The sequence below is a fragment of the Podarcis gaigeae genome (genome assembly GCF_964106915.1).
Source record: "Podarcis gaigeae genome assembly, chromosome: 12".
NCBI lineage: Eukaryota > Metazoa > Chordata > Lepidosauria > Squamata > Lacertidae > Podarcis > Podarcis gaigeae.
Window position 1 is genome coordinate 25,809,270 of NC_139688.1, and position 20,202 is coordinate 25,829,471.

The window sequence follows — 20,202 nt, forward strand, 5'->3', positions numbered from 1 at the left end:
AAAAGCCATTTCCGGAAAGCTAAGGCAACATAGCATGTGTTTACTACTCATTTCCTCTTGTTTGATTCCAAGGGGTGGGGTGGGGGATCCATTTGTAGTCCCCTTGAACCTAGAAAATCACAGGAGAGAAGTGATGAAATTTGGAGCTCTATCCCGGCATATATTGTTGTTCCCTGTTGTTATCACGGGCAAAGAGAAACACACACATGTGTGTAAAGGGTGGAGGGGTAGTGACATTGCCCAATGGCAGTTGTTGTTGTGTCACACCACACCTACTGGTGCGAGTGAAATTCAGCATGATATATCGGTCAGGAAGCCACAGTTCCATAGCACAACAGGTAGTGTGCAGTGAGATCGGGACCTTGGAACACAGGGCAGTAGTCCTAGCATTTTAATCAGGAAAACTAATGCAATATTCCCATCAGGATGCACCCTAATTGACTCTGCATATCTCTCTCTCTCTCTTTCTCTCTCCCTGCAGAATCCAGCCATTCCAATGCAGAAACTGCAAGATATTCAGAGAGCCATGGAGCTCCTGTCAGCATGTCAGGGCCCAGCAAAGAACATTGACGAGGCGAGCAAACGTAAATACCAGTTTTGGGATACACAGCCTGTACCCAAGCTTAGTAAGTCTGTAGCCGGGACCGGGATAATGAAAGTATTCTGATTGACTGATTGAATATATCGATTTGCAGCCTGCCTTGTAAAGCAACCGTGTGAAATCCTAGTGCAACAACAACCAGAACGAAATAATAATAATAATAATAATAATAATAATAATAATAATAATAATAATTTGTACCCTGCCCATCTGGCTGGGGTTCCCCAGCCACTCTGGGCGGCTTCCAACAAAGATTAAAAATACATGAAAATGTCACACATTAAAAACTTCCCTGAACAGGGCTGTCTTCTAAATGTCAGGTAGTTGTTTATCTCTGTCATTTGATGGGAGGGCGTTCCACAGGGTGAGTGCCACTACCAAGAAGGCCCTCTGCCTAGTTCCCTGTAGCTTTGCTTCTCGCAGTGAGGGAACCACCAGAAGGCCCTTGGCACTGGACCTCAGTGACTGGGTAAAACAATGGGGGTGGAGACGCTCCTTCAGGTATACTGGGCCGAGGGCTTTAAAGGTCAACACAAAGAAGCAAGTGTATCGGCAGCATTAAAACCCAGTCTAATCGGAGGTTGAAACTTCTGGGGAAGGATGGCAAAAAGGCACCTGATGAACCAGCAGAGAGAGAGGAGGGCAGCCATGTTTGTGTTGTCCCTTCTGCCCCACTTTGGGGGACGCTGGTCAGAAAGTGCGATACATACCTACGATCCATTAGCAGTTCTACGACCCCTATCATCCTTTCGCTGTATATGGAACTTAATAGAGCAATTTAAGCAAAGGGGGCAGCAGAAAGGAGAGAGCTCAGACTCATTTCTGCGAGCTTGCAGTGGGATCCTGGGGGAGTTGACAAAGGAGAGGCAGAAGGGAAAAGAGCAAGCTTAACAGCAGATGGATTTTAACATCAGGTGCTGCTCCTCAGATATAGCCACGGCTTAAAAAAACAACAACTTACGTTATATCTGCCTACTTAGGGCCCTTTGACACAGGCCTCCTCTGCACTAAACATTTAAAGGAATATTATTCCACTTTGAACAGTCGTGGCTTCCCCCCCCAAAGAATCCTGGGAGTTCGTTAAGGGTACTGAGAGCAGTTGGGAGGCCTTTATTCCCTTTGTTGTTGTTTAGTCATTTAGTCGTGTCCGACTCTTCGTGACCCCATGGACCAGAGCACGCCAGGCACTCCTGTCTTCCACTGCCTCCCGCAGTTTGGTCAAACTCATGCTGGTAGCTTCGAGAACACTGTCCAACCATCTCATCCTCTGTTGTCCCCTTCTCCTTGTGTCCTCCATCTTTCCCAACATCAGGGTCTTTTCCAGGGAGTCTTCTCTTCTCATGAGGTGGCCAAAGTATTGGATCCTCAGCTTCAGGATCTGTCCTTCCAGTGAGCACTCAGGGCTGATTTCCTTAAGAATGGATAGGTTTGATCTTCTTGCAGTCCATGGGACTCTCAAGAGTCTCCTCCAGCACCATAATTCAAAAGCATCATTTCTTCGTCGATCAGGCTTCTTTATGGTCCAGCTCAGAAATACAATTCCCAGAGTTCCCTGGGAAGAAGGATCAATTGTTAGACCACTCTGGGAACTGTAGCTCTGTGGTCCCACCCCTGCTTTTTAACCCTTTCCTCTGTCCGGTCTTTTTTATGCTTAATTGGATTTGTGATGAAATGTCAAAGGAGAAAAGGGATGAGTAAGGACTGTAAAATGAGAAGTATAAAACCAGTTAAAGAAAAACTGCTTTTTTAAAGAGTATATAATTTCCAAAGGGAACCTTTCCTCTGACAGACAGGCAGGAGTCATACCAGTGGGTGTTGAATTCCCAGCCTCCACCATTCCATAGAAAATTATTACTCCTTTAATTGGGAGCCATGAGTCTGCTGTTGGGGTTTGAATATGCATTTGAAGTGATCTTGAGGAGCTGTCATGCTTATTATTTTGTTTATATCCCGCCTTTTCCCCTGACAGGCACTCAAGGCGGCTTACAGCTAAAATAGAAACAGCTAAAAAAAACAATTAAACATGCATTATAGCATTCAGCAAAAAGAGGCAAAAAGTGACAGGCTGACCAGTGACATCCAGGGAAATTGTGTACTCAGTGTGATTATGCTGATGTAACCAATCAAGATACAGTACATTGGACTGACTTGAGCAATTGAGGGCAGGCTGGGAGAATGCAACCTGAAGTTTACTTTACTATGACGTGTAATATTCTCACTTCATATTCGTTCCGTAAATCTTCCCCTTTTCACTTAAAAGTGGGGATTTTCAGAAGCATGCCTGTAAGCTACACACAATGCAAATTTTCCCCTCTTTCCCCGCTTCTTCTTTTATGAACTAGGTGAAGTTATTACATCTCACGGCGCAATTGAGCCTGATAAGGACAACATCCGCCTAGAGCCATATTCTTTGCCACAAGGTTTCACATGGGACACTTTGGACCTGAGCAACGCTGAAGTCGTAAGTAGAACTATTTACAGTCCTTAAAACACAAGCTGGGGAAGCCCATATATTTCACCGCTGGGCATGTTTTATGTGCACAGATGCACTTGGGCACCAGGGCAGTTTTGCACAGGTTGCGGAAGTAAATGCAGCACTACTATGTACTTTGAGCCACTGGACTACAGAGTCCAGTGCAGAGTTCTAGTTAGCGCATTGGGATTAATGTTTTCCCCTTAATGCCTTTTCAGCTCAAGGAGTTGTACATGCTGCTAAATGAAAACTATGTAGAAGATGATGATAATATGTTTAGATTTGACTATTCACCAGAGTTTCTCTTGTGGTGAGTAACAAAATTCCATGCTTTTCCAAGTAGCAAACTTTGAAAAAATTAGTACCTGACTGTACTTGTTTTCCTCGTCCCTCCTCAACTCTTTTTCCTTCTGTGTCATGTCTTGTTGCATAACAAGTCTGCAGGCAGGGATTTATTTATTTTTTAAAAAAATGTATATCTCAGAACCGTGCCTAGAAAGCTGTTAGGTTCTTTGTAAATAACAATAATAACCTGTGGTTTTCTTCTTTCCAGGGCTCTGCGGCCTCCAGGCTGGCTTCCGCAATGGCATTGTGGTGTCAGAGTATCATCCAATAGAAAATTGGTAGGGTTCATAAGCGCCATTCCTGCACACATACGGATTTATGAGAGGTAAGTCCTGACCATGCCTGATGTCAGTTTTGGCTAGGCATGTTTTTAAAAATCAGTTTCATCAATGACAGAAAGGGACATGTTGGAAAGATGTTCAGTGTTTTCTTAGGTCGAAATCCTGTATTCAGTTACACTAGCTGAAGTCCCATTTCCAGATTCCAGCTTTGGCATTTATTGGAAATGTCCTCGATACAAGTCTGTCCACCTCGGCAACTTCTTACTATTCAAAATAGTAAGGGATACTGCTCTATTTTGTGATAGTTCCGAACAAAAACCAAGATGTCCATCAAGGCCCTGGTCTGTGGGGTTCCACATATCCACCTGGGTGGAATTCAGGATCACCAAGAGCTACCAGGCTAGTGCTTAGAAGCAAGGTTGAATCAGAACGCCCTACATTTAAAAACACAAACCGTTAAGCCAGCAATATGAAGCTCTTCGAAAAAGTTTTTGAAAGTCAGAAGGCCCCAGTATGCAGCAGCAACCCAGATGTTTACAGTACAAAGGTCTGTATAATAAGGGAAGAACTTGTCTAGCCGTGCAAAAAAAAAAAAAAAAACCCTTTTAAGGGAATCATCCCAAGTGCACCTCCCCAGGAAAGAGGGTTCCAGAGAGCAGTTGCTGGCAAATTATTTCCAAAACATGTTTTGTTTATACAGCTGGAGGAAGGCAGGATTTTAAAAATGTGTTAAATAGTATATGGTGGTACATGGTCTGCAAAGAACACATTCCTTCCAATAAGAAACAGCCAACGTACCATTGGAATATTCTCTCTCTCGAAATAATTGAGCATTCCTTTTGCTGAACGGAGCCAGCTTTGAATTCTTCGTTGTTTTAAAAGAGGGGTGGCTCAACTCCTTTGGTCCAAAGGTCCTGCGTTCGCCCTTGGCCACCCCGTTAGATGTGACCAACAGCTACTGTGAGAGCCATTGTACTACAGGCTCGAGGTTGTCACCCCCACACACTTGTACACACACACTTACAGGTACACACACATAGCACACAGCTTCTTCCTTCTCAGCAGATCTGTGCAGATCCGCTGAGGAGGGAAGTTATTGCCCTCTTAACCACTTACCAAGTGACCTATTGGATGACCAGGGAGGGGGCAATTTGCATCCTCAGTGGGGCACTGGGCTCCCCACACCTGATGCTCCCTAGGCGGGGAGCATTCCACAAACGGGGAGCCACTGCAGAAAAGGCCCATCGCCTGCTGCCACCTCTGGACCCTCTCGTGGAGGAGGCACGCGAAGAAGGGCCTCAGAGGTTGATCTCAGGGTCCGGGAGAGAGGCAGTGAAAGTTGGGAGTGCAAGGGAATTATGCTTCCCCTGTAACCTGTGAAAAGGGCATTTTGCAGAAGTTCTAATCGTGAGAAGAGCTTGTGATTCCTAGTTCTGCAGCTGCATCTTTTGCACATTACATCAGTGCTTGAATTACTGTACAGAGAGAGGCCTCAACTCCCTTACATTCTGCAACAGCCTACTTGGGATGCTCTTTTGGTTTGCCCAGAATCAGGAGGTGAGGCCTATGGCCTCGCTTTCTCTCTCCCACCTCCTTGCAAATCCCTGCATTACGCTGGCAGCATAAGAGGAAGTGAGCCTTGCAGGCATCACCTCTCATTTATTTATCTTTGCAAAGGTTTATATTACATTTCTGCACCACAGGCAGAATATTAGAGAATATTTGGATTGTTGTTGTTTAAAAAATAAGTGGTGGCTTATAACTTTTTATTCCCAGTGAAAAGAAAATGGTAGAAATTAATTTTCTGTGTGTCCATAAAAAACTGAGATCTAAGCGAGTAGCACCGGTCCTGATTCGCGAAATAACCAGGAGAGTAAACTTGGAAGGGATTTTTCAGGCAGTTTACACTGCAGGAGTGGTACTTCCCAAACCTGTAGCAACTTGCAGGTAAGCAAAGGGTTTTCCTGAGATAAGGTTGCTTTTCCAAAAGCTTGCAGGTGGTGGTGGTGGTATGGGGTTTATACATGCAGATTTCAAAACACATCTTGTGTTTTGAAAGTTTCCAGTTTAATGATAAATCCCTTGCTGTGCACAAGCAGGTAAAAATAATTCAGCAAGAGGAATGAATAGCTTTATGTGGCGTCCAAACCCCGAGATTGTGGTTTGTTTATCCCTCTATAAGCCAGGATTGGTAAGCCAACCACAAGCCTTGATTTAAGTCTTAACTAGGGATCCTGGCTTGTTAGGGAGGAACCAACCACAATCCCAGACTTGGCTGTAACACTAAGCCATTTCCTTACTGATTTGTTTGCCTGCTCATGCAAAGCGGGAGCATTCAGGCTGTATGTGCAGCCCATAACTCACACACAGTATGGATTATTAAGCAAAGGCCCTTGGCTTAGGAACATCCCTAAAAGAGGAGATTGGTGCTGGAACAGTGAACCGGCATTGGGGGGGAAATATGATTGAGAATACTTTGAGCCAGTGAAAGCATCTTTTCATGCCCAGTGTTCAAAATGGTCAGTGTTGCCTCAGTATATGTTATTGCATCCATTTCTTTTTCTCCATCCTTCCGCTAAGAGAAACCAGCTTGCAGGTGAATCACTTTATGGTGTCAGTGTGAGGCTGCAAAGGGAGATTTAGTGGGCTGCGTGTTCAGCTGTCATTTCCTGTTAATGGAAGATGAAGTAGAATGCACTGTCCTCCTAAATTTTCCTGCCCACAGCCAGCATGGTGTAATGGTTCGAGTGTTGGTCTAGGACATGGGTAGGCAAACTAAGGCCCAGTGGCCGGATCCAGCCCAATCGCCTTCTAAATCCAGCCCGCGGACGGTCCAGGAATCAGTGTGTTTTTACATGAGTAGAATGTGTCCTTTTATTTAAAATGCATCTCTGGCTTATTTGTGGGGCATAGGAATTCGGTCATCCCCCCCCCCCAAAAAAAATATATATATAGTCATCGTCCCCCAAGGTCTGAGGGACAGTGGACCAGCCCCCTGCTGAAAAAGTTTGCTGACCCCTGAGCTAAGACCTAGGAGAGCACAGTTCAAATCCCCACTCGGCCATATATAAAGTTCACAGCTGACCTTGGACTAGTCACAGTGTCAAGGGAGTTTGGGGGGGCACATACCTTAAACAAACGAATTAATTCAGTAGATTGGTAGATTGTGCTTACGATATTAGCTGTCAGTGTGTTAAATTTGGTGGATGCTTTGCATGGAAACACATTTCAAAGACCGACATGAGATTTCTGCATATAAAAATTCTGCTCGGTTCTTTTCTAGGTCCTGTCCCAAGCAGTGGAGCAATAACTTGCCTTAAATTGGAGAATTTAGTTTAAGAATTTAATTTTACTTATAATGAAATGCAGGGGTTGCAGTTCAGGGACTGAGGTCAAGTGAGATAAATTTTATTTATTATATTAGGCGTTGTATTTTTAAAAAATGCACTGTATCCTGTTTGTAACAGTCAAGAGGGGTAGTAATAAATATTTTGAATAAATAAAATTAATATGTATATATATTAACATTTCTAGGTATTGGCATCGATCCCTGAATCCCAGAAAATTGGTAGAGGTGAAATTTTCTCATTTGAGTAGGAATATGACTTTACAGAGAACGATGAAGCTTTACAGACTTCCTGATGTAAGCATTGTGTCTGTTCACAGCACCCTCACTCTCACAGTGGGGCCCCAAGTCGCCTTCTGTCAATCCTTGACAAGGCAGGTTTTCATTTTGGGAAGGCAGGACTGTTCGAGAGATGTGGAAATAGTTAACTCTGGTTAGGAAGCGGCTTTCAGAGAGTTGTAGAGTTGAATGTACTAATGGCATATACCAGGCATGTCCAACTTTCAAGAGACTGCGATCTACTCCCACTATAAAAAAACTGGCAGTGATCTACCAAAGTTGAGCTTTTTGTGGGGGAGGGGTCCCGCAATCTAGCACAGACGCCCCATAATCTACTGGTTTATTAAGGGGAAATAACTATGGCCTGTGAACCTCCTGGATGTTTTGTTGGACTCCAGTTCCCATCAGTCCTGCCATTTTGGCCAGTGTTCAAGGATGATGGGAGTTGTAAGTCTAGTAATATTATTAATAATAATAATTTATTATTTGTACCCCGCCCATCTGGCTGGGCTTCCCCAGCCACTCTGGGCGGCTTCCAAAAAAATATTAAAATACTATAACACTAGCAGTAACTTCAAGGCCAGAGGTTGCCCATCCCTGTTTTAAAGGCAGGCTTTGTTCCATACTCATTATGCTCCCATTAAGCATTAGAGAAGACATGGCAGATATGCTGTGACAACACAGAACCCTGTGTTTTTCTGTAAAATCTGATGAGGCCATAAGGAGACTTAGAACACAGTACTCTTGAAGCCACTGTTTGTTTTCTACGAAGTCCCTCTTGGTACTCAGAAAACCGGGGTCATTTTTTTTTGCTGCCCAAACATCCATACGCATGCAGAACTTCATGAAGGATGACTTTCCTGCTTGGTTGGTGTCTCCTTGAAGGTGATGAATTTGCTGGGAGTTATGCAAAGCATCATTCGACAGCAGGGGTGGGCAAACTTCAGGCTTAAAGGATGTGCTTTGGATTTTACTGGTAACCTGAGATCCATCACCCAAAGCAAGATGCAAAATAGCAGCTCTGCTGGGTGGACATAAGCTAAGGAACAGAGTGTCTCCACGCGCAAGCTCAGCCAGGAATTTTCGAACAGTGCCAGAATCCAGCTCCAAAGCAACTTCACACAAAAATTCACTTCTGCTCTGCCCACCCCAGCATTATCAGCAACGTAATGGGGGAGACTGTGTTTTAGTTGTCGCTGTTCTCTTGCCAAGCCACCATAAAACACCTAGAGATCTCTTGGAAGTTCCCGATCTGTCTTCTGCCTGCCATAGTAATCTAGAGGATAGGCACAGTAGTTTTTCCTCACTGAATGCCCTAGCATTGTTTTTCTGCTTAATGTGTAAGTTCTCTCTCTTTTTAATCTCTGACCTCTTTCGTTATAACAAGGCCACAAAAACTTCAGGTTTGAGACCAATGGAACGAAAAGACATTAAAGCGGTGCAAGAATTAATCAACAATTACTTGAAGCAGTTTAAGCTCGCTCCTGTTATGGACGAAGAAGAAGTGGCCCACTGGTTCCTGCCTCAGGATCACATTATTGATACCTTTGTTGTAGAGGTAAGAGAGAGTCTGTCCCCTGCCTCCATCGAGAATGTCAGAAACACCCAGCTGCATCAGACCAAAAGCCAATCTAGTCCATCATCCGTTTCTCACAGTGATGGACCTGATGCCTGTGAGAAGCTCTTCCCTTACGTTAGGAACTCCTGCATCTCCATTTTAATCTATTATTTGAAAGTTGCTGGTTGTCAGCTGACTTGTGAACTCTTTGTTCTGGAAGACAGTGTTGAATTGTTCAAAATAAATGTTAAAGTCTCTCCCAGAAAACCGGCAATGGTCCTTTTCAGGTGCAACATTAAAATCCAGTTTTGTTATGGGCACAAACAGCAGTGAGCCTCAAGCTCAGATTTTTTCCTGTTCTCCTCCAGCACAGCTGTGTGGATATCAGAAGCATCCACTTTTGCTTTTAAACTAAACAGTTTCTTTTTACATCTGAACTTGATTAAACTCTGGATTGTTCAAAGAAGACCGTATCAACCAGTAATTCCCCAAGTGTAGATGTAATTGAGAGAAAGTGTGTAGTTTAAAAGCAAAGCAGGTGCTTCTGATTTCTCACCGAGGCAGGAGGAGTGTGCAATCCCAATATTTGCTGCTGCTTGTGCATGTAAAACTTTAAACTATGATTTAGCATTATGTCCTAGCTGGGCAATAGTAACTTCTCTCCTTTGAAGTAAAACTTGGATAATCCTATACTAAAACTTGGGTGATTTCAGATTGGCCTCCGTTGGCCTGATAATAATCACGATTACTTCTACCACTTGGAATTGGGAGCTGTTCTTCTTTTGTTTAAATAAGGATAAATATGCACAATGTATCTGGGATCTGCAACAAAATGATGCAGTGTAGAATGGTCATGTTGAGGATTCCAGGTATTTCATTCTACAGAGTTACATGTCCACTGAGCAATATTTACTTCTCATTGGACTGTTTGCTTGGGTTTTTCATACGTATGCAAAACTTGGGGTTCACCCAAGCATGCGGTTACCTCCTTCTTGTGTGTTGAGGTGACAGTTTGACCAATGCTCATACAGTTGAGATCACTCTTTTGCAATATATGATACAACTCAGCATGGATTGACGCTGCTGGGCTTGAGCCTTGCTGTTAATAGGCTGTGCTATGCAGGCTGCTGTTCTGCCTTTTTAAATGGCAGGCTGTGCACTTCGACACTAGAGAAGGAAGTGAGAGCCAACGTGATCATTGACTGGGGAGACCCTGGTTCAAATCCCTACTCAAGTCATGAAGCTCACTGGGACATAAATGTAATAAAGGAGACAGCCTGCACATTCAGCATCTTTGTTCTAGCTGCATGAACCTTTGGCCCTCCAAATCCCATCGTTCCAAGCCAGCATAGCCAGTGGTCAGGGATGATGGGAGTTTTAGTCCAACAACATATGGAAAGCCACAAGTTAGCCAACCCTTGGCCTAAAGCAGTGTTTCCCAAACTTGGGTCTCCAGCTGTTTCTGGACTACAACTCCCATCATCCCTAGCTAACAGGACCAGTGTTCAGGGATGATGGGAATTGTAGTCCAAAAAAAAACAGCTGGCAGCCCAAGTTCAGGGAAACACTGGCCTAAAGTAATGGCATTATAGATTGTGATCAGCGTGAGATTGTTTTGAAACAAGTTTAACAGGGCTAAAATAAGCCAGAGCTGCTGGCCATATTTATTTGGCTGGCTGTAAACTCTCAGCACATCAAATACCTCTTGGCTGCAGTAGTTTTTCTTGACCTGTAGTTCTGCCAGCCAGCTTGAGTTTCTTATGTCTCCAGAGTGCTATAGTGTCTTTTCGCTTTGATTTCTCAGTAGTGTCTTTTTCTTCCCCTTCCTTTCCTAGAGTTCAAATGGTGTTTTAACCGACTTTCTGAGTTTCTACACGTTACCTTCGACGGTCATGCACCACCCTGTTCACAAAAGCCTCAAAGCAGCCTACTCCTTCTACAATGTTCATACGGAAACCCCTCTCTTGGATCTCATGAACGATGCACTCATTATAGCAAAGCTGGTAAGTAGCCCTGGCATCGTCGGGTCACTTGGGCTGCTTATATGGAAAACAAGGTTGCCTCTCCCAAGTCTTCCGTGGCCAGGAGAGCTGGGAGAACACAACTCCTGGTGTGACACACCTCTTGGCGCTGGAGAGAGCAGGGCAGCCTCTGCTTATGGGCTTGAGCTCCCAGGAGGCCTTTGGGTTGTATGGAACAGCTCTCAGACAGAATCATAGAATTGTAGCGTTGGGACTACCAATGATCATCTAGTCCAACCCCCTGCAATGGCAGAATCTTGGCTAAAGCATCCATGGCAGATGGCCACCCTAGACTCTGCTTTAAGACCTCCAAGGAAGGAGAGTCCACCACCTTCCAAGGGACAGGGGATTAACAATACACCCACATATTCCAAGTCTATTATTTTCTGAGAGGCCTCTTTTTTGCCTGCATGCTGCTGCTGCTGCTATTTCTGGATGAAGAAACAACTGAATGTAAAACTGCAGCTTTCCTTCTCCCCGTTTCATATCATTCTCTTCATCCAAACTTAAGACACAGCAACAGTGGCTCATTACAGGGCTCTAGAGAGAGAAGAGCTCTTAACCTATTACAGTGGTACCTCGGGTTACATACGCTTCAGGTTACAGACTCTGTTAACCCAGAAATAGTGCTTCAGGTTAAGAACTTTGCTTCAGGATGAGAACAGAAATCGTGCTCCGGCGGCGTGGCGGCGGCAGAAGGCCCCATTAGCTAAAGTGGTGCTTCAGGTTAAGAACAGTTTCAGGTTGAGAACGGACCTCCGGGACGAATTAAGTTCTTAACCCGAGGTACCACTGTACCTTCCAATGAGCCCATGGGATGGTATTTGACACATTGATCCTGTCAGCACAAAGACTTGAGGCTGTGCAACAGAATTTCCCTGTTTTCTCACATTATCTGTTTTGTCAGTACTCAATTGAAAACCTGCAGAAACTTTTTTCAAAAAGAGCTCTAAATGAAATATAAACTAATGATAAAGTAACTTTCCATCAGTAGATGTCATTTTAGTTCCGGTTAAAGTAAATATAGCTCTTGGTCTCTCTCAGTTGTTTTTTTATACCCCCTGCCATCATTAAAAGTCTCGATGTATTGGTCTGATTACAGTTTTCATGTACAATAGATTGGCTTGCCAAGCGTGCTTCAGGTTTGTCCAGAACAACTTTGTCTTGCACAAACTACAGGTCAGAAGCTAGCAAACTTTTTTTAAAAAAAAAAATCGCTTTGCCATTTGTCACATGTAAGCTGGTTCCTCCTGTTTGTCAGGGGTGAGGATTCTGCAAACTGGACTCCTTTGGCACAGAACCTTGAATGTTGCCCATGGTGCATTGAGTCAAAGCGAATTTGTGTATCAATTCAATTCCACTTGCCCACCACTTGGAAGTTTTTGCATGCTTCAACATACATGTGACTAGCAACAGAATTGGGGAGCTAACCCCCAGACATGCCAGCAGGGGGGTTGCAAGAAATGGAGGGGTGACTATACCTACTGTGCAGGATGTGTACCAAATGATGGGATCACATTGTAAGCACAGCACCCTTTTATAGGTAACCTTGATGCAAATGCTACTAGAAAAAAAATCATTATTTTTTTCTCATATTGCCAGAAAGGATTTGATGTGTTCAATGCACTAGACTTGATGGAAAACAAAACATTCCTGGAAAAACTGAAGTTTGGTATCGGAGACGGCAACTTGCAGTATTACTTGTATAACTGGAGGTGTCCTGGCATGGACTCTGAAAAGGTAACACATTTCACAGAGGCCCAGTTGTCTATAGTGATTTGAATTACCTAGATGCCCTGTGACTTTGCTCTTTCTTGTACCATGGGGCAGGGGAGGCTGTGGCTCACCAGATGTCACTAGACTACATGTAAAATCATCCCTAACCATTGGCCATGTTGGCTGGGGCTTGTGGGAGTTAAGAGTCCAGCAACATCTGGAGGGCCAGAAGTTAGCAACAAGTGTGTCTGACAAAGCCCGTTCTAGTACTAAGTCATAAAATGGGTGGGGAACTGGATCTGTCCAGTGGGTCACTCTCTCACTCCCCATGGACTGCCTCCCTATTACTCACCTGGTGTCAGCTGATTGACACCTGTGTTCAAAGAGGATCACGTTAACAGCTACCTCCTTTAAGGGCCAGCTCCCAGTGCCAATCATCTGATGCCTTTAAAGGGGCATACTCTGCCAGTACAAATCAATTTGTATTGAATCCCAAGGGAGAACTCCCTAGTGCAGCCAATCCCCATGGGTCTCCCTGTCAGTGCCGATCAGCTGATTGGTGCTGACAGGGACTTCCGCTTGCAAAGGAACCGATAGGAGCTGCTGGTGGTTTCTTTGTAGCCTCATCCATACTTGCCCAACAGGTGGGGTGGAGCAGGCAATAATGGTTTCTGAAGAACTGTCTGCTGGGCCAACTTGGCACCTGTGCTGGGCCTAATGAAGCCAATGGGCTGGAGATTTCCTTACCAATGTTTTTATTTGTTACCCTTACCTGCACTGACTAACCCGCTGTTGTCTTTCTAGGTCGGTCTTGTATTACAATAATGAGGAAGGACACTTCTATTTATAGTTCTCGGAAGTAATCACCTGGGCTGATGGAAGCTCTTGGATCGGTACCGTTCAAGAGGAGAGAAGCACAAAGGCTGGTGAACTTTAAAATAATCCTTTGAACCTTGGGGCCACGCGGAGGGGAAGTGAGGAGACCCATGCCTGACCAATCCCTCACACCTTCAGCTCAGCTCGGACCAGAGAGATTAAAAGCTCATGAACCTTTTACTGTTTTGTCGATGAAACAAAATAAAAGCACATTTCTTTTAATTTCCAACGCTTAGCTCGCATCTTGATGGAAAAGGGTTTTCTCTTTTCCCCCCCTTCCCTTCCCCTGCGTAAAAGACTGTTTTTTGTACAACCAACTCGATTGCAGTGGTGGAATAGAGTACAAATTCTTTACTGTTAATGTGACTGAACTGCTGCATTTCTATTTATTAAGTGGTAGTGTACATTTATCAATGTAACAAAATGAAGGAGCCGATTTTGAGTGTTTCTGCTTATTTTCCATCACGTGGATGTCATCGTCGGAAGGAGGAAATCCTTGGGGAGTATTATGACTGTCTGTTAGGAAACATGGAAAACCTTGGATGTATTTTGTAACTGTGGAGTGGTACAGGAAATGCGCTGGTCTTGCCTAGTGCATTTGTTTCTCCATAAGCAATGCTGCCAAATCAATAAAATAAAAAAAAATTACAGATTTGTACTTCGATCTTCAGTAGATCACTGACTTGACTTCAAAAGTATTGCACTGTTTAGTGCGGGTGTTTATATGTTGCCTGAATTGTATATTACTCTATTAATCTTGCAGCGATGAAGGAGGAAAACCTTTCGGAGGTTTCTTTCGGTGGCAGAGTTATGAGCAGCCTGTACATAAAAAACTTAAGAATTTTAGTACTGTTATCAAGATGTTACAACTGAATGTGTTCAAGGCTTTTGCAAAATTGCACATATTCCTTTTGTCTACTTGTTGTTTTTTTAAAAGGGGGGGGGGGGAATGTCCATTTTAAACAAAAAGTATGTTTGTGTAAATAAGTAAAATTTGCTTATACTAGCAGTAGTATATCCTGGATTTTGGAGCAAAGGATTTCACTGTCCCTTGTGCTTATTATAAGCAAATGTTCAGAACCCTGTAAGTACCTTTTTTTGGTTGTTACCAGCCTTAACTAATATGCCATAATGTGTCTCTTTCTTTCTCTTTCTTCCTTTCTCCCACCCACCCACCCTTGTTCTTTAATTCTAATAATGGCAACCAGCCTAGAAAAAAAGCAAAGGCCATGCACAGACATTGCTTGCTTGAAACGAAGGTATTTCCCAAGCTAGACTCACCCCAGATTGATTTCTCAGTGAGTTGGTATAGGTTGAATGGCTCTTGTAAATGAGTCCACGCTTCTCTAAGCTTTCAATTTGATGCACCATGATTCAATCAAAGGTGAAGATGTTCAGTAGTGATCTGGATAAGTTCACATGATGGTTAAACAAGTGTGTGTGAGTGAGAGAAAGAACATTAAAATAGCACTGAATAGCTGAAGTTAGTGTGGATGTATGAGTGAGGAAAGCCTCAGAACTACGCAAGACTTCATAAGATTAATTATAACCCTTCATTTTTCTCCTTCACTAGACAACTGAGAACAATCTTCCCAATTATTATCCAATAAATTGCTGGAGCCAAGCAGGACTGGTCAGTGCTTGGATGGGTGACCACCAGAGAACCACCTAGGTTTCCATGGCAGAGGAAAGGCAGAATAGAAATGTAATAAAATTACAACAAATTAAATATTTGTGCTGGAAAGGTAAGAAAGCAAAGCACAGTTGGTGTAGACATGTGGTGATTTCGCCTTTCCATAACCATTTAAGCACAGACTACTGCAAGCACAAAGTTTTGCACCTGACTAAATAGGTAATAATTTAACTACACATCCTATATCCGGTTCTTGCTGCTGCTGCTGCCTCCTTACTGTCCCTACAACTTGCCTGTTTTCAGTATTAATATATTAATAGCAGCTGATTGAAACAAGATTCCTCTGAGCAGCTATTTTAAGTTGCATCCCCGTTTTAGCTGTTTAGGGGCATTTTTAGTTTTTAGATTCAATAGCATGCTGTTAAACTGAACATGGCAAGGCTGTAACCTCTGTTTAGGAAATCTGCATTGTGGGATCTGCAAGAACAGTTGTGACCTGCATCCCAAAATCCAAATCTGAAGTGCTTTTCTTCTTGCAGATATTTGGGCTGATTGACATGCTAAAGAAAATACTCCTCTATTAAAGGCCAAATGCATCTGGGGTCAGTTCTGCATGCATTATTTGACCAAATGCAAGTGTCCAAAGGATAACATTGTGCTATCAAATTTGCAGATGTTTTATGATTCCGGCATCTTAAAGAGATTACTAGCTATTGAATCTATCAGCACAGATGGATGTTTGAATAAACGTTATCACTTCCATACTATTTTGTTTTGAATTACATTTAATCCAGAAAAAGGCTTTGTTCCAAGCACTTTTAGATTTTATATAATGACATGTGTGCAGTACCAAGCTATTAGCTTGAATATCTTGCCACAAATATGAATTTTGTAATGTTGGTATATATTCTTAACTGCAAGCCTAGTTAATATTACATAGCTTTTACTGGCTTCTTAAACACACACACACACACACACAGAGGCAAATAAGAAATATGGGAACAAGCTAATATAATTGATTACTTTGAAATGCGCTTTTTAGTCTTGGGAAGCTTCCTTCGCTTGTTTGGATTGGGTACTATTTTTTTAACCTTGAGTGCTTGCAGGGCTGTAGCAGGAGAGGCAATCCTGCTGCAATCTGCTCTTTTCCGCTTGTGGTTGGGAGAGCGCTCTTCCGGGTCTGACTCTGTGCACTCGCCCGCCTGCAAGTTTGCCGGAGGAGCATCTTCAGTGGCCAGCAAACGTTCTGTCCCGTGCTGAATCCAGGGCACATCCAAATGTGGTATTCGCGGGATAATGGTTCTGGCTACCTCTGCAAAAGCATCGGTGTCCTTTTTAAACCCCAGGGCTAGGACGGATGTTAACCCGAGGAGCGGTGCGAGGCTTTCACTGAGACGTGGAACCTGGCCGGCTGGAGTGGCCCGGCTTGCGCAGAGCAGAATAAGGTGAGACGTTAGCATAGCAGGTTTGGCAGACTTGCAAACAAGCACCAGAAGCAGCTCATTTTTTTCCAGCGCTCTTGTTACTTCATTGATCCCAATAGCGAGTTGGTTCCTGATCTGCAAGTTTGTCCACCCATGTGCTTTAGCATCTCCAGGGCAATTCTCGTCTTGAAGTCTGCTGGTCTGGCCATCGCCTTGTTCTTTCTCCTGCTTCTTTCCAGAAGAGGGTTTCGTCCTTCTCCGAGTCTCTACCTTTTCTAACCCAGTCTGTTTCATAACATCTCCTAAGGCTTCCAGTATGTAGTGCATGTCTGCTCCATCCACAGGGCTCCACTGCAGAGTATACGGGTTGCTCAAAGATGTCTTTACAGTCATTTGCTTCGATTTACGGGCTGACGATCCCTTTGCTGCCTGAAGGGACATCTTTGATGCTCTTGGTATGGTTCGCCAACCTGAGCTGCGAATGAAAAAGCAGCAAAAAATTCTGCAAACTAAACCAGAGATATACACAACATCTATAGGCATGCATCCCCCATCCCAACACATTCTTGCTTCTTTAATATATATTTTTCTAACATATTTGGCGCTGCTAGGTTCTTAACTTCTACCTAGCCTTGAAACTGCAAAATAAACTGTTCATTTGCACAAAGCATGGTTGCTAATATCCAGCACTACACGCTTAGCCATACAAAAAGGGGAGTCTGCAAAAATTTGCAACGAGCATCTAAAAGTTGTAAGCGACAAATGTGTTTCCATTTGATGCTGAAATATTTTTGGAATTAGATTTTGGAAATAATGCACGATATACTAGAACAATGAAAAGTCTAGGAGGAAGAGCTAGTAACTTTAGAAGGACATTTAAATCCTAAATTTTAAAAAAAGAGTGTTCCTAAAGAAATCTCAGAAATGTGTCTTTCCACTGGGCTCTCTGATCTGTGAATTCAGTTCGATTTCTGCATTTCGTGAGATCTCTGCATATAGGCTACAATCTCAGGAGGGGGTTCCCTGTACTAGCCCCATTCAAATGAATGAAAACAACAAAACACTACCCTGGACTCTGCCAACAATGTACACTATCTAGTTAAGTTCAATATTTAAGCTTCCCTTGTCTCTCAAGAAGACATGTCACAACCCATCTGTATATCTGACTCCTGTCTCAATGCATCAGTGCAACGTCTCTCGATGTTAAACCATGTCTGTTCTATCATCAACTTTACTTATTTAAACCCTGCTTTTTTCTTCCCAGAAGCAGGACTTACAGCAGCTGATGAAAATAAAAACAAACATGGGTAAAACAGGAAGCTAAAAACATATAAAGGATAATAGATAAAAAGTAACGAGAATATCTAAACAGTAGATTTAGGAAGGCTGCTTGTTTGCTCAACATCTGTCGCTTGCATTTGAGATAGAGGCTGCAAGGCAAACTGTGGCTGCATGACTCCTACACTAAATAGGGGACTGCACTAGTTCAAGACAGTGGGCATAAAATTTATTAGTTATCAGGGGTCAACAAACTTTTTCAGCAGAGGGCCGGTTCACTGTCCCTCAGACCTTGTGGGGGACCGGACTATATTGGGGGGGGGGGGATGAACGAATTCCTATGCCCCACAAATAACTCAGAGATACATTTTAAATAAAAGGACACATTCTACTCATGTAAAAAAACGCTCAGTCCGCGGGCCGGATTTAAAGGCGATTGGGCCGGATCCAGCCCCGGGGCCTTAGTTTGCCTACCCATGGATTAGTATCTACTGGGAGATCGCTGGGTAATTTGCAATAGCTGATCAATAATTTCTGACTCCCAATTTTTCAGCAGCAGAAACATAATGGCTTTTCCCACAGAAAATATGTTGCTGAACTGCAGAAAGCTAACCAGGAGTGGACCTTTTATGCAAAAAGATCTTCGTTCGGATTTAGAAGGGAAACTGGAAGTCTAGACTCAGAATACGGTGCCGCGCACCCTGCTCTTTATACCTGGCCCTGATAGGCAGATCTACCGACACTGACATCTTGAGCATCCCTGCACTAAATCACTTCCGAGAATTTAAAATTCAAGGACTCCTTCGGGTTGCAGCTGAGATGAGCCTCTTTGAAAGCTTCCTTAAGCGTAAAAGGGGAAAAAGCACCTCTCTGCAAGTTGAACAACGAAGCCCAACCTTCCCTGTTAAAGAGACGTGCTCAATCCCGGCCTGCTCTCTCTTCTCCGGCAGCAAGAAGCATTCGGAAACGTTGCTACCACCTCTGGCCGCTGCACGTGTAGACTTGGCCATAACCCGCCCCCATTCCCACGTGGCAACAACCCACCACTACAGCAGACAGCAGGACTCCTTCCGACCCTCGTGGGAGTCCGCTCTCAGGCTCCTCTCCGGCGGCCGAGCGCGCTGCGGTGCCGGCTTCCCTCCCGCGGCCTCCAAAACCTTCCTGAGTGCGCGGAGGGAAGCGGAAGAGCCAGGCTTGCCTGGCCCAGGACCGCCCTCCTTCCAGGCGGAGCTTGCGCCCGGAAAGCCAGGCACAAGGCAGGCGCGCAAGCCGCGGTTTGCCCCTGCGGCGGCCGCCAGAGGGCGCTGCGAGCACAGTCTTCGCGTAGGTTTCGTGCGAGCTGTGCTCGACGGGGCTTTACTCCGAGGATAAGGTCACGCCTTTCTGCCGTACTAGTTCCCTCGGACTCCCCACAACCCAAGACATAGGGGAAGGGGGCCCTGGAACCCTCTAAGCCATGGGTAGGCAAACTAAGGCCCGGGGGCCGAATTCGGCCCAATCGCCTTCTAAATCCGGCCCGCGGACGGTCAGGGTGTTTTTACATGAGTAGAATGTGTCCTTTTATTTAAAATGCATCTCTGGGGTATTTGTGGGGAATAGGAATTCGTTCACCCCCCCAAAAAAAAAAATCAAAGTCCGGTACCCCACAAGGTCTGAGGGACAGTGTTCCGGCCCCCTGCTGAAAAAACTTGCTGACCCCTGCTCTAAGCGTTACTGGAGTCCAGCTCCCATCAGCCCCAGCAAGCATCGTCAGAGTCATAGAATAATTGTAGAGTTGGGACCCTGAGGATCATCTAGTAGTCCAACCCCCCTGCAGTGCAAGAATATGCAGCTGTCCCATACAGGGATTGAGCTTGCAACTGTGGCGTTATCAGCTCTAACCAAGTCCAGCAACAGCTGGCAAGGCATGGAATGCCCATCACTGCATAATATCAACCAAGAGACCTTCCCACCGTTTCCCTCCAGCTGGCAGAGGTTCCTGTGCTACACACACACACACAGAGAGAGAGAGAGAGAGAGAGAGAGAGAGAGAGAGAGAGTACAGTCATACCTCGGGTTGAAGTAGCTTCTGGTTGAGCATTTTCAGGTTACGCTCCACGGCGACCCGGAAGTAACAGAACATGTTACTTCCAGGTTTTGCCGCTCGCGCATGCGCACTCAAAATGACGTCATGCGTGGAAGCAGCGAATCGCAAACGCGGGTTGCGTTCAGCTCAGGATGTGAACGGGGCTCCGGAAAGGATCCCATTCGCATCCAGAGGTACCACTGTATATATAAATGCAGATCTGGGTAGTTCAACAGGTACAGCTTTCTCCTTTGGTAAGCAAATTGAAAACACTGTAGTGGAATATCTGCTTGCTATTCTGCTGTT

General features: G+C 44.4%; 2 protein-coding genes across 5 annotated transcripts in view; one reads left to right on the forward strand and one right to left on the reverse strand.

Moving 5' to 3' along the window:
* The window catches only part of NMT2 (N-myristoyltransferase 2), a 33,674-nt gene extending 17,781 nt beyond the window's left edge, over nucleotides 1-15,893 (forward strand). For 2 of the 4 annotated variants that reach the window (XM_083705023.1, XM_083705025.1), the window contains exons 3-12: nucleotides 482-626; nucleotides 2,944-3,062; nucleotides 3,293-3,384; nucleotides 3,628-3,744; nucleotides 5,477-5,647; nucleotides 7,235-7,343; nucleotides 8,713-8,883; nucleotides 10,719-10,886; nucleotides 12,507-12,644; nucleotides 13,425-15,893. In XM_083705023.1, coding sequence (XP_083561149.1) covers nucleotides 482-626; nucleotides 2,944-3,062; nucleotides 3,293-3,384; nucleotides 3,628-3,744; nucleotides 5,477-5,647; nucleotides 7,235-7,343; nucleotides 8,713-8,883; nucleotides 10,719-10,886; nucleotides 12,507-12,644; nucleotides 13,425-13,445 — 1,251 coding nt within the window. In that variant the 3' untranslated portion in view covers nucleotides 13,446-15,893. The remainder of the gene's footprint in view (nucleotides 1-481; nucleotides 627-2,943; nucleotides 3,063-3,292; nucleotides 3,385-3,627; nucleotides 3,745-5,476; nucleotides 5,648-7,234; nucleotides 7,344-8,712; nucleotides 8,884-10,718; nucleotides 10,887-12,506; nucleotides 12,645-13,424) is intronic. The other 2 variants (XM_083705024.1, XM_083705026.1) reach the window with 1 other exon arrangement.
* A 232-nt stretch (nucleotides 15,894-16,125) lies between these two features.
* Nucleotides 16,126-19,009, reverse strand: RPP38 (ribonuclease P/MRP subunit p38). Its single transcript, XM_083705139.1, has 2 exons — nucleotides 18,876-19,009; nucleotides 16,126-17,028 (listed from the first exon to the last, which is right to left on the reverse strand). Exon 2 carries the CDS (start codon nucleotides 16,992-16,994, stop codon nucleotides 16,149-16,151), a length of 846 nt encoding a protein of 281 aa, XP_083561265.1. The 5' UTR covers nucleotides 16,995-17,028; nucleotides 18,876-19,009; the 3' UTR covers nucleotides 16,126-16,148.
* Nucleotides 19,010-20,202: the final 1,193 nt, after the last annotated feature.